This window comes from Macrobrachium nipponense, chromosome 6 (assembly GCF_015104395.2).
Source record: "Macrobrachium nipponense isolate FS-2020 chromosome 6, ASM1510439v2, whole genome shotgun sequence".
Lineage (NCBI taxonomy): Eukaryota > Metazoa > Arthropoda > Malacostraca > Decapoda > Palaemonidae > Macrobrachium > Macrobrachium nipponense.
Genome location: NC_061108.1, coordinates 41488614 through 41502599, shown reverse-complemented (window position 1 = coordinate 41502599; position 13986 = coordinate 41488614). Strand labels below are relative to the sequence as shown.

The following is a 13986-nucleotide window of genomic DNA, read 5'->3' as shown; positions in this document are numbered from 1 at the left end:
CCCAGCATCCCCCAAGGCGCATGATTCAAAAGTTTTCGGCTAGTAGGCCTATAAGTATTTTTCCGCAAATTTAAAAAAAAAACTTTTCTGTCGACGTAAATTACGTCCGGTTGGCACCCAAAAGACAATTTATCTCGACGTAAAATACGTCCAATAGGCGTTTAAGGGTTAATCAAGTACTTTAACCTAAACAGATTTTAATAGTATCTGAAACAATTCTCAATAAATATCACACAGAAAATGCATCACATAAAACTTACACTTTCCTGCAGTGAGGACATCTTGCTAAAGCGTTGTTTAATGTGTTAAACTGAAAAAAAAAGTAGAGATTTTTTACAGTACTGATTATTATCAAATTAATTTATGAAATAAATCATAGCAAATTTAAATTCAAATGCTATATAACAACTAATATAAAAAAAAAAGAGAGAGAGACTTACAATAAATGTGTCGTGACAATGAGCACAAGTAACTCTGCACATTCCTGGTACATTAGGGAGTGAAGGATTAGCTGGAGAAGGAGAAAGATTGATGATTCTCTTGCAATTAGGTCTGGGACATGCTATTCGCTGGGATGAACTCTTACATATAAGAAGGCAATTGCATGGACATCGCACATACTTCTTCCCAGGCGGAGCATTCTTAATTGGCTAGAAGAAAAAAATTCTGATCAGTTACATAAAAGGTGCATGTGTATAACACTCAAAACTTGCTTGATCTTTCAACAAAATATTAATTCGGTCACACTTTTAGTATGCCAACAAGCATTTTGGGCCTCCATGAGTTTCTAATTGAGAGTCAATTAAGAAAGGGCAATGTTCAAACACCCTATTCATGGGTGAGTAACAAATTCCTTCTTAACAATGTCTTAAGACGACAATTCAAAAAATAAGTGAAACGAAAACTTGATAGGTCATATAAAATAATTTCCACAATGCTTCAGTATAGTAACCTGATGAAAAACCAAAAAATGAAGCGCAAATAACTTCATGAGTAGTATTTATGGCATGGATTTACATAAAAAAGTATGGCCTCGGCAAACTACTATATCACTGATAAAAAAATGATAAACAGTAAAATAAAGAGCTTTCCATTTTATGGGAAATAAGTTCACCACAAGAAGTAGTTTTCCAGAAACAACATTACTCATTTTGATAATGCTGCTAGAAAAAAGGGATAACATTACATTATAGTCTAGTGAATTACTATACATAAAAGTCCAAATAAGATCAGACAGAAAAACTAAAAAATGGGGCAGCATATCTCAAGTTTGCTTGTTCTAATGCCAACATATTAAATTGGTGAATTTTCAAATTCCTACAGAAATATATAATGAAAAAGATTTGTACGTATAAAGAAAATTTTCAACATATAAAGAAGCATAATTTTGTGACTGCCAATCATGAAAGGGAGAAAGGCAAGAGAAAAAAATAATCTTGTGAAAATTTAATACATACTAGAGGAAATGGCACAGCTAAATATTTGAACATGGGTATATTTTTGTGGTAAAGGACAAACAACATAATTAGATAAAAAGCCCCAAAAATCCAGTTCTTAAAAAAGTCAATTCTATGTCAAGTCTTATTCTCATATATTCTCCACAACTGAGTATGTATCAAGTTATCTGCCGTATATAATCATGTAGCACGCAACCTTGCATATCATGCGAACCCCAAATTTTCACCCTAAAACAATGATTTGATCATGTATCTCAAGTAACATGCGAGTTCAATTTTATGAGACCAAATTACAATAGGCTAACCTCTTTTCCTCCAGTTTATCTATCCCATTTTCTACTTAGGCTACCCCTTTTCCTATTCCATCTTCTAGTTAACTTTAAAAGAGTAAAAGAGAGGGATAAAAGTATCATCAGTAATGTTATACTTGTTGCGTAAATGCATAGACCCAGAAACCAGCTGATTTGCTATGAACAACCGAATCCAATACTACAGCGGTTTGCTTGCATTTCGTCCATCGTACAATAGTAAAAAATTGCCATAGTTATGTTACAGATGACGCTAAATAGAATAGGACTTGTATTTTTACATTACCATATTCTCATTCGCTATGGAAAAAAGATCGGCAAGGGCATATACTGCTAAATTGAAGCTGCTAGTTGTAACTGAAGTTAAGGAAAGAATGCTCATCTGCTAACGACTATTATCGTGAATCAGCAACATGGCAACTTTGGTAAAGCACCATCAAACTCGACCGTAAACAAAATGAGAGAAATGTGTTTTAATCAAAACTATTAGGCATGAAAGAACACATTTTACTGTGTTCATTCCAATAAAAGATAAATATATAAAGCTCTTAGTATTCTGATGAAATCAAGTGAAAACACTGAACGCAATCTGTCAATCTTTTTTACGCAATAAACATGCCCTCAGCTGCCTATACTAACGAAAAAAATAACTAAATTTCGTTCACAATGATATGAATTCAGATGATATTTTGATTTGAAAACATCTCGTATAACATAAAATAACCTTGTCCCACATCCATAGAGTATATCGAGATTCATTTACTCTAACTAGAGGCAAGAAAATCGCTCTGATTTGACTTCAATACAGCAAAATAAACTTACCTCGCAATCGTCCTCAGCTGATTTCCAAAGCAAAACATTGATTGCTATTTTTTTATTTTATAATATAACAATGGTAATATGAAAATATATACAATATTACTGGATGCAGTGAAGTAAAGCATAACTTTTTAAAAGATCCATGGAAAAGATGCATATTCATTATGTGTGTATTTTATCAAATGATACTAGTACTATGTGAATATTACATACGCTAACTTTATACCTCATGTATGATGCGACCCCCTTAAAACTAGCTCCAAAATTAGGTGTTAAAAAGTTGCATGATATGCAAATATATATGGTATAGATAATGTTACCAGTGGTCACAAGTATAAATAAAAAAAATCATATTCCTAAAATATGAAGTTTTTTTGGCTCTTCCCAGTTGCTATATACAGGTATCCCTGTTTAACAACGGGGTTCTGTTCCAGTGACCATGTCATTAAACAAATTCGTCATTAAACACGTTATTCTCTTTATTTCGACTAACAGCATTAACTATCAGTCATATATTATACACAACTAGTAGTTTCCGACATAGCCTACTACTTGGCAAAGTTCTGACAATGCTTTTTATCATTTTATTACTCATATATTTTAACTTCATCATCAATAATTTTCTTTAAAATAGCATACTTTATTTAACACATTCAGCCTACATTCCCGAGCTAGCCTACTAGTAAGTCAATACAATAATACTAAGTCAATACAGTAAGTGGTACCCTCACATACGAAAGGCTCAACTTTCGAAAAACTCGAGATACAAAAGCAAATACGAAGATTTTTTTGGCTCTACATACGAAAATAGTTCAAGTTACGAAAGGTTGTTGCTGTAAAGTCCCGAGATTCGCCCGGACCACCGAGAACAATTATAAAACTCCCACGCCGCCAACTGAGTAAACTCGCCACCATCCTCCCGCTCTCCCATTGGTTCCTGATGCTAGTCACCCCATAAGATCCTGCTCTCCTATTGGTCAGCATCTACCCCTTGTGCTCTATGTATTCTATTGGTAAAAGGATGCTGTAAATTGAAAAACTTATTCATGCAATACGTTTAATAAAAAAAAAACATTAGGTAAAGATAGAATAAAGAATAGAAATGAATGGTTATCATACGTTGGTAGTTCAGTAGTTGAAGAGAGAGGGGGAAATGAAAATTTATGGCTTACTGTGTGCTAGGAAAAAAAGTGATTGCTTGGCGATCGCTCGGTACTCGTAAGAGCTGAATGTAAACAAACGGTTGGAAGGTTTTTTTTTTTTTTTTTTTTTTGTGTGTGTATTATAGTTTAGTGATTAATTAATAATTATTTTAAATGAGTACATACTAATTATTTATACATTTTATTGGCATATTCTAGACTTTTAGCTTCTTAGGTTTAGATGTGAGAATCATAGACTAGGCTACAGTAGCAACTGCTAACATAAGCTAGGCTTATTGCTAAGGCACATATTCTAAAGTCCTAATATATGCAGTAAAAATGGGGTTGAACATTACATGCAGTTGAATATTACTCAAGTATGTACAGTATTTTGCCTTTTTGGAGTCATATTTCTTCCGTCGGATCGGCGTCGTAATCCTAGAACATGTGTTGTAGGCCTGGAAATATAATTTACTGGGGTGTTTTTGTAGGGCTTGAAACGGATTAGGCATTTTACATGTAAAATGCAGTTCAAGATACGAAAAAATCATGATACGAAGGCCGCCTCGGAATGGATTAATTTCATATCTCGAGGTACCACTGTACTAAACTTTTCTCAGAATCTGCACATTATTTAGCAGTGACTTTCATATTCTAAATTTGGTATTTCACAACTAACGCTATTAGTTTCTTTGTCATTTATTTTTATTGTAGAGGGTAGCAAGATGAAAAAAGTAATGAATGAATTTCGGCAATCACTGGGGATTTGAATGTCACCGTCAAAACGTAAACAAATCGAATGTATGTAAATACAGTTGTATAAAATATTATCAAACTATCTCATGTAAGTCTTTAAAGCATACTAAGCGTAAGGAATTCGTGCATGCCAAATGTCTCAATGTTTTGATTAAAAGGACTAACTTGGTAGACTTCTCAAGTGGAATACTTAAAAATATATATTTCTGGGCTCAGCTCGTGTCGGCCTATGAAAGTATCCTTAATATCATTCTTTCTAGGCAAAATTAATCTAAAATTACCAGAGAAAAACAAAATTAAGAAAATGTCAGTAAAACTGACTCGCTCACTCTATAAAAGAAGTGTCGGTATGAGAATATAGGCGAGTGGGATCACTACCACGAGTCATTCACCATTTAGACCTTCCAACATAAAATCCCCACCAGAGAGAGCTGATACGAAAGGGTGATGCGGCCGCTACTACTACTACTACTGACGCCACGGACAGCAGCGCCCCTAGTGGTCATCCTTAATTATTAGGTGAACACGCTTGAGTGCTTTTTTCTCTCGTGCCGTGTTTTTTGGTAATTCTACCTTGTATTCATCATGGAACGTGCAGCTATCGCATCGGCTAAGTTAAGTGCCTCATAAGTAGTATTTTACTGTTTTTTAGTCTTCCAGGGACCAGTATTTCCTTCTTAATAGGTCATATACGGTCTCCCGGTTGACTCGTGGCGGCGGCATGCCGACTCCGTGTTAAGATTTCCCGGTCTCCCACATACTGGGACATCTTATACTTATGGGCTTACTATATCACGTTCATCGTTTATTATATCGTTTTCATAGCTAGGACAGCCCTTTTACCATTTCTCTTAGTTTGGTATTTAGGGCTATACTGTGTTTCTGGCCCAGCATCCCGGCTCTTGCTCTTCATCGGCTATCGCTGGCTCAGAGTAGTCAACTGTTCCTCGGAACAGATTGCCTCCTCCTGGGCTTCTCTCTTTTACTAAAAGTGTCCTTTCCCCCTTTTTGACGATGTATTATTAGTTTTATTTAGGGTGTTAGGCTAGCCTAGGTGCATGTACCTGTGTTGGTACAGTCTGGTTCACGTGGCCCCTCCATGGTTGTGTTGCTATCGCGGCTTAGGCCACTTGCGATCACGTGTTCCTTAGCACTTTACCCTTCCCCTTCCCTCCCTACCAGGTATAGGGAGGGGTCTGGGGGACTCCTTGGTTGCCTTGACAACTACAGTAGCCTTCCTCCCTCTCTCTCTGAGGAGGCCAGGAGCTCCCTTCCAGCTGGGGTACAGGGCGACCACTTGTCTCGGGTACCGGGTCACCGAGCGGGTAGTTGTAGGGTGACGGGGAGGGGTAGGCCACCCCCCCCATCTCTCTCTCCCGCCGCGTTACGCCAAGAACCCCCCCCTATTGCTCAGTCCCCACCCTTCCCCTACTGTAATGAACGGCGCCTCCGTTGCAAGCCGGGGGCCCCTTTGGTTATGGTTTCGTCTGGCTCCGCCAGCGGGTGGCGGGGGTGGGGTCATTACTAGTGGTCTGTTGCTTGCCTACTATATCCACTTTCTTCCGCTACCGGAGGAGAGCTCGCTCCTTACCCGGGCACTCTTCTAGTAGACGGGAAAAAATGTGTATACTTCGTTATAAATATAGGAGGATGTACCCTAATTTTACGGTGAATTTTTACTTTTAATTTATTTTTAGTGTACCATCTCCGTCGTTTCTCCGTCGTGGTTTCATGGCTCCCCACCACAGCCTGGTTGGATATTTTTTCTCCTGTCTCCGGCGTAGCCTTAGACAACTCCAACCGCCTAGTTAACCACACGTATTATGGCGGGGCTCTGGTTTAATCTAACTTTCACGCTCCGGCATGCAGTCGAAGCAATTGTTAGGCTGTAAGTGTGCTCCTGATACTTATGTATCTTTTCCACTTACAGGCTACCAACTGTCAGGTCCTGGGGTGCAACGCCACTCTCTACGACCCCTGCGCCCATGAGGAGTGTAGGACTCACGACCCGTGTGCCACGACCCACAATGGTCTGATCGTACTGGCACCCAGGAAGCCTGCACCATATGCTACGACCTTGTTAGCAGCTGTTGGGGGGGTAAGTCTACTCTTAGACTTCTTGGTCGCATCACTAATAAACACTTAGTTATAAGCTTGTTCAACCCTGTCTCCGCCGCTAGAAGCCTTCATTTCGCCTTCTCTTTCAGGCTGCCGCCGTGAAGGAAGTCGCCTTAGCAAACCCAATGAAGGCTTGGGTGGGCGGCTTCGGGAAGAACGCCGCCAAGGGCCAGCCATACATCCTCGACAGAAGCTGGCCGTTCAGATCTTCCCCGGCGGCAAGTCGACCGGTTATGTTGACCCCATCTCGGCAGCCCCTCTCATAGCTTCGATACAGCAGGAGGTGCAGCAGGCGTTCGGGTCCGCCTCCAACGCAGGAGCGGCGGTCCCAGATGTGGCGAACTTGGACCTGAACATCGAGCCTATGGCGGTAGGGGCAGAGGATTTGTTGGTTGAGGTAGGTGTGTCGGGCGCCCAAGGTCCCTTTCCTTGGGCGCTCCTGGATCATCTTCTCCTGTCCCTTCTACTGCTTCTTTCCAAGGCTTTACGGGATCTGAGTTCCCTGCCTGCTCCCTCCCCGCTCTCTCTGTAACCCCCGAAGGTGAAGGGACAGAGAGAACAGGAAGAACCCTCCACAAGACGACTTCTTAAGAAGTTCCCCGTCGTCGTCTTCTTCAGCAAAGAAGTCTACGAACTTCCTACGCTGACGCGGTGAAGGCAAAGCCGAGCTCTTCGTACTCTTAAGAGCTCTAGAAGCAAGGGCTTCTAAGGAGAAGGCTCGCGCTCCAGCCGAGCCAACGCCTTCTCCGGCCTCCACCGGCATCCACTCCGGCAACGCCGGTTGGAGTGGCGGGACCAGGCTCCTTTGATCCCACCACCTTTTCGGCAGTGGTGATGCAGCAAGTGGGAGAGATGGTTGGCTCACAGGTGTCCGCCCTCGGGACCAGGTTTGAAACAGATGTTTTGCGCAGCTGTCAAACACTCAGTCAGTCTGGCCAATCCATTCAGGATCTCTCTAACAGAGTTAGAGAGAATGAGGACCGTGTTGCTGGGGCTTTCTCAGGTTCCTCAGCCAATCTCCCCCCGTTAGCAGGTACTGGGCATTCTGCAGTTACCTCCATACGAATCCCTACCAGCCTTCTCCATGGGCATGATCTCTGTCCCGGAGAACTCCGAAGATTGAGGACTTTCGAGTTTTATCCTCCTGGATTGACTCAGCCTTTTTCATTGGGTATGCTAGGCTGACCGTGGCTGCTCTCACTAGAGAGGACAAGATTTCCCGAGAGAACGTGCTGTATAGTAGGGAGCACGCACAGCGGAATGGGGTTTCACTGCCTAGAGGATTGGAGTGTAAACACTAAGCTCCAGGCTTTCAAGAGTCCCTTTCAACTATTTTCGCGACGGAAGAGGAGGCTTTCTCTTCCGTTCGCTACCAAAAAATAGTGGAAGCGACTCTTCAGGCAGTCCCTCAAGGATGAGCCTGCCATGCCCCCCTCAGCTGAGGGAAGCTGAGTCTACTTCTCCGCTCTTCCCAGCCTTTGGAGAATTGTGGGAGAACTTGCCTGCCACGTTCACGATTGGTAAGCTTAAAGCCAGACTGCGCAATGGACCAGTTTGGCGAGAAGCTTCCAAGGCTGCCTGATACTCTGATTCAGGCTGAGTTCGATGCTCGAACTAGATTTGGAAGTCCCTTAACTCCCTAATCATCACAGAAATGGCTGCTCTGTCTTATGGCACAGAACCGCTATTCAAGATTCTGGCCAAGTCTCAGCTCCAGACAGTACAGACGGATGCTTTCGACTTCTTCCAAGCTAGGAGGAACTGCCGAAAGCACGTTCTGCAGGAGGCCACTATCAGGCACGAGCCTAATAGACTCTGGCTTCCAGCAGTGGGGTGCGGACCTCTTCCCAGAGTCCGCTGTGAACGAGGTGCACCACGAGGCTGCTAGGCTCAACCAGAGCCTTAGGGCTAGGTGGGGCATCTCTTCCAAGAGGAAGCAAGAGACCGCCCCTGCTGCTGGTAAGAAACTTAAGAAGTCTGGCAGAAGGTTCCAGCCTTACCAGAAGCAACAGCAGCAACAGCAGTTTGTTTAAGACCGTCCCAGTTACCCAACAGGGACAGCCATCGACTTCAAAACAGGCTCAACCCATCCTCCTGTTGTCCCCTCAGTCCTCAACCGTCAACCTCCTACGCAGTCTCGCCGGCCTTCAACTCTATGTATGAAAGCCAGGCTTACCCAGCCTTTAATAGGTTTTCTAGGGTAGCAGGGCGAGGGGCCACTTTCGCCAGCGTGGCACAGGGAGAGCTGCAAGAGGAAGACAATTCAGAGGAGGGCGCGGAGGTCAACCCGCCCAACAACAGCGAGGCTCCCCAGGTAGGAGGGAGGCTGTTCCTCTTCCGTCACAGGTGGGGGTTCAGCAAATGGGCACAGAGCATCATGTCCAAAGATTGGGTTGGAGTTGGATCAGAGATCCCCTCCAATCAAATCATTTTATCAGGAAACCATCAAAGGAATTGACAGATTATGCGGAGGAACTCCTTCAGAAAGGAGCTATTGCGAAAGTCAAGCATCTAAAATTTCAAGGTCGCTTACTCAGCGTGCCAAAGAAAGGCTCAACAAAAAGAAGGGTAAATCTTAGACTTGTCAAAGCTAAACTCTTTCATTCGTTGCGACAAGTTCAAAAATGCTTACCATCTCGCAGGTACGGACCTTACTTCCCCGTGGGGCCGTCACATCCTCCATCGATCTTACAGACGCATACTATCATATCCCTATAGCCAGGCACTTCCGTCCATTCCTAGGCTTCAAACTAGGAAATCAGACGTTCTCATTCAAAGTGATGCCCTTCGGTCTGAATGTAGCCCCCAGGGTATTCACGAACTCAAGGGATAATGGTAGCAGCATACCTCGACGATTGGTTGATCTGGGCACCAACGGTCGAGGAATGTCTCAAAGCCACAAAAAGGTAGTTCAATTTCTGGAACATCTGCGGTTTCCAGATAAACAAAACGAAAATCCAGACTTACTCCAGAGTCTCGGTTTTCAGTGGCTAGGAATCCATGGGATTTTGTCTTCCCCACAATCTGTCAATTCCGGTGGCCAAAAGGAAAAGAAATAGCCAAGTCTGTGAAACAATTTCTCAAATGCAAACAACATCAAGGAGAAAACCAGGAAAGAATCCATAGGTTCCCTTCAGTTTGCTTCAGTAACAGATATCCTCCTGAAAGCAAGGCTGAAAGATATAAATCGAGTTTGGCGATCGAGAGCAAACGCCAAATCTCGAGACAAGTTGTCAATAATTCCACAGATCCTTCGCAATCAAGCTACGTCCATGGACAAAAGTGAAGAACCTTGCCAAGTTAGTACCCCTTCAATATCCCCTTCCAGTGTTTAACCATTCACACGGATGCCTCCCTGTTCGGATGGGGGATATTCTCAATTCAAGCAAGTTCAGGGGACTTGGTCAGCTCAGTTCCGCCAGCTTCACATAACAAACGTCCAGGAAGCATGGCAGTATTTCTTACCCTGAAGAGACTCCTTCCCCCGAAGAAGTCTCATCTAAGACTAGTTTTGGACAGTGCAGTGGTAGTACATTGCATCAACAGAGGAGGGTCCAAATCCAAACACATAAATCATGTCATGATAGCTATCTTTGCGCTAGCAGGCAAGCACAGATGGCATCTGTCCGCCACTCACCTGGCGGGGGTAAGAAATGTGATAGCAGACGCTTTGTCCCTCCGGTCAGTCCCTCTGGAATCAGGAATGGTCCCTGGACGACGGGTCATTCCAGTGGAATATGCCGGAGGGTCCCAGGTCTCCGAAGTAGAATCTCTTCGCCTCACAAGCGAACCACAAGCTTCCTTGCTATGTGGCCCCCAACCTGGACCCTCTGGCTTATGCCACGACGCCCTATGTCGTTAGATTGGAATCAATGGAGGAAAAAATTTATGTTTTTTCCTCCAGTGAATCTTCTTTGAAAGTCTTGAGCAAGCTGAGGACTTTCAAGGGACTAGTAGCTCTGATTGCTCCAGACTGGCCAAAAAGTAACTGGTATCCTCTGCTTCTGGAATTGGGTCTCCGACCTCAACGGATTCCCAATCCCAAGCTGTCGCAATCAGTACAAATGAGGACTGTGTTCGCCTTCCTCAGGAATTCTTCAGACCCTAACTTTATGGACTTCATGAAGTTTGCGGCTAACAAAGATGGCTAACATTGATCCGCAAAACATCCTCTTCCTAGAATCAGATAAAAGAGAGTCAACTATTAGACAATATGACTCAGCTGTTAAGAAACTTAGCATCCTTCCTGAAAGAATCAAACACTACCAACCATGACAGTTAACTTAGCTATATCCTTTTTCAGGTCCTTGTTGAAAAAGGCTTTAGCAGCTAGCACTATTACTACAAAAATCATAAACGGCTTGAAGAAAATCTTTCAGTTGGGTTTTTTTCCTAGATAGACCTAACAGAATCTTACTTTACGGTCTATTCCCAAAGCCTGTGCTAGACTTAGACTTCTCAAACCAGGGCCTACTGCAGTTTCATGGTTTTCTTAAATGATGTCCTAAAACTAGCCTCAGATACTGACAACTCGTCTTGTACATTCATAATGCTTCTTAGAAAGACGTTATTTCTTATTAAGCCTGGCTTCAGGAGCCAGAATTTCAGAACTGTCGGCTCTATCCAGAGATGCGGGTCATGTGGAAATTCCTCCCCTCAGGAGAAGTTCTACTTGCGCCGGATCGTAGTTTTTTGGCTAAAAATGAGGATCCCCTTGCAAGGTGGGCTCCTTGGAAAGTCATCCCACTTCCGCAAGACCCTTCTCTCTGCCCAGTATCAACTTTAAGAGCCTTTCTATCTCGTTACATCCTCAAGATCCTCAGGTTCTCTCTTTATGAGAGAAAAAGGTGGTACTTTATCAGTAAAAGGAAGGTTAGACAACAGATCCTTTACTTCATTAAACAAGCCAATCCTGATTCATTTCAAAAGCACATGACATCAGAGTAGCAGCCACTCAATTAATTACTTCCACATATGAACTTTGAGGATCTTAAAAAGTATACTGGATGGAAATCACCGACAGTCTTTAAAACGTCATTACCTAAAGTCCTTGGAATCTTTAAAATTTTCTGCAGTAGTAGCAGCGAAACATTGTTTCTCCTGATACTGTATAGTAGTCGTAGTATAGATCCAGGTCTCCTTTCTACCTACCTCATCCAACATGCCTCACCCTATTGCCATGCTACTCGGATACTCTAGCCTTAGCCGCTAGAATCATATTTGTGGATAGTCCCTTATTTTTTGCTAGGGACATCCACACTATGTAATTATATTGTACTTCAGTGTTTCTACCCTTATTTTTATGCTAGGGTAGAACACAATGTGTTTGTATATTATGTAAATGTCTTAGTTAAGTGAATCAAATTTTGTTATGTTGCCATTACATTACTGGGTATTACTATGTTTAATATAAGTTAATTTTAAGTACTTTATATTGATTGCTTTCTTATCATGTCATTGTTTTAGGATAAGTTAGCTTTAAGTACTTTGTTTGTATACTGCAATGTCCCTGATTCACTTATATTTATATATTCTCTTTTTTTACAACTGATTTTCATTTGTCCTTTTTCCCATCTTGTCTGTTTCTCTGGTACACTTTCATAGGCCGACAGAGCTGAGCCCAGAAAGAGGATTTTGACGTAGGAAAAAATCTATTTGTGGGTGATTGGCTCGTGTCGCCCTATGAAACCCACCATGTTTTCTTTTACCCACCTGCAGGACAAGATGTCATAGATTAAGGATGACCGCTAGGGGCGCTGCTGTCCGTGGCGTCAGTAGTAGTAGTAGTAGCGGCCGCATCACCCTTTCGTATCAGCTCTCTCTGGTGAGGATTTTATGTTGGAAGGTCTAAATGGTGAATGACTCGTGGTAGTGATCCCACTCGCCTATATTTCTCATACCGACACTTCTTTTTTATAGAGTGAGCGAGTCAGTTTTTACTGACATTTCTTAATTTTGTTTTTCTCTGGTAATTTTAGATTAATTTTGCCTAGAAAGAATGATATTAAGGATACTTTCATAGGGCGACACGAGCCAATCACCCAGAAATAGATTTTTCCTACGTCAAAATCCCTTTTATTTTTAAGTTAACCCTTTAACGCCGATTGGACGTATTAAACATAGATATAAATTGTCTGTTGGGTGTCGATTGGACGTATATACGTCGATACATAAGTTTTTTTTTAAATTCGCAGAAAAAGTGTTATAGGCCTACTAGGCGAAAAATTTTGAATCACGCACCTTGGGGGATGCTGAGAGCTCACGGATCAAGGCGTTGTTTTGTTTACAATCATTACCCAGCTGCGCAAGCGCAAATTTCTTTCTCCTCGCACCAAAAAGCATCAGCGACACATTTCAGAAATTATTTTGTCACTTTGACATAATTTTTGCACCATTTTATATTAGCCGTTACATGGAGTATTATAAATGAAAATGTGTGCAATTTCATGTCAGAATACAACAAAAAAAAACAAACTCATGGTTGTAACTTTTATCAGTTTGAAATATTTTTTTTCATATAAAAATAACGATAAGTGCCCAAAATTTCAACCGTTGTCGGTCAACTATGACTCAACCGAAATGGTCAAAAAACGCAATTGTAAGCTAAAACTCTTACATTCTAGTAATATTCAATCATTTACCTTTATTTTGCAACAAATTGTAAGTCTCTAGCACAATATTTTGATTTATGGTGAATTTATGAAAAGAAAAAAAAAAACATTTTCCTTACGTTGGCGCGGTAACTCTTCCGAAAAAAATCTGAAATTTTTTTGTCAGATTGTCGTAATGTTTGCACCATTTTAAATTAACTGTTACATAAAGTTTTATATATGAAAATGTGTGCAATTTCATGTAGAATACAACAACAAACAACCCATGGTTGTAGCTTTTATCAGTTTGAAATATTTCCATATAAATAACGATAAGTGCCAAAATTTCAACCTTTGGTCAACTTTGACTCTACCGAAATGGTAAAAAAACGCAATTGTAAGCTAAAACTATTACATTCCAGTAATATTCAAATATTTACCTTTACTTTGCAACAAATTGAAAGTCTCTAACACAATATTTCCGATTTATGGTGAATTTATGAATAAACTTTTTCCTTACGTCCGCGCGGTAACTTCCGAAAAAATCATAAATTTTTTCGTCCGATTGTCGTAATGTTTGCACCATTTTAAATTAGCCAATACATGAAGTTTTATATATGAAAATGTGTGCAATTTCATGTAGAATACAACATAAACCACCCATGGTTGTAGCTTTCATCAGTTTTGAAATATTTTCATATAAATAATGATAAATAGAAAAAATTCGTCCTTTGGTCAACTTTAACTCGACCGAAAAGGTCGAAAACTGCAATTGTAAGCTACAACACTTACAGTC

At 41.4% G+C, this 13986-nt stretch overlaps 1 protein-coding gene across 1 annotated transcript in view; it reads right to left on the bottom strand.

Annotated features, from left to right (window-relative positions):
* LOC135216356 (type 2 phosphatidylinositol 4,5-bisphosphate 4-phosphatase-like) overlaps positions 1-13986 on the bottom strand; it is a 157647-nt gene that overhangs the window by 21319 nt on the left and 122342 nt on the right. The window contains exons 3-4 of the mRNA XM_064251596.1: positions 441-650; positions 261-310 (exon numbers count right to left, since the gene is read on the bottom strand). Coding sequence (XP_064107666.1) covers positions 261-310; positions 441-650 — 260 coding nt within the window. The remainder of the gene's footprint in view (positions 1-260; positions 311-440; positions 651-13986) is intronic.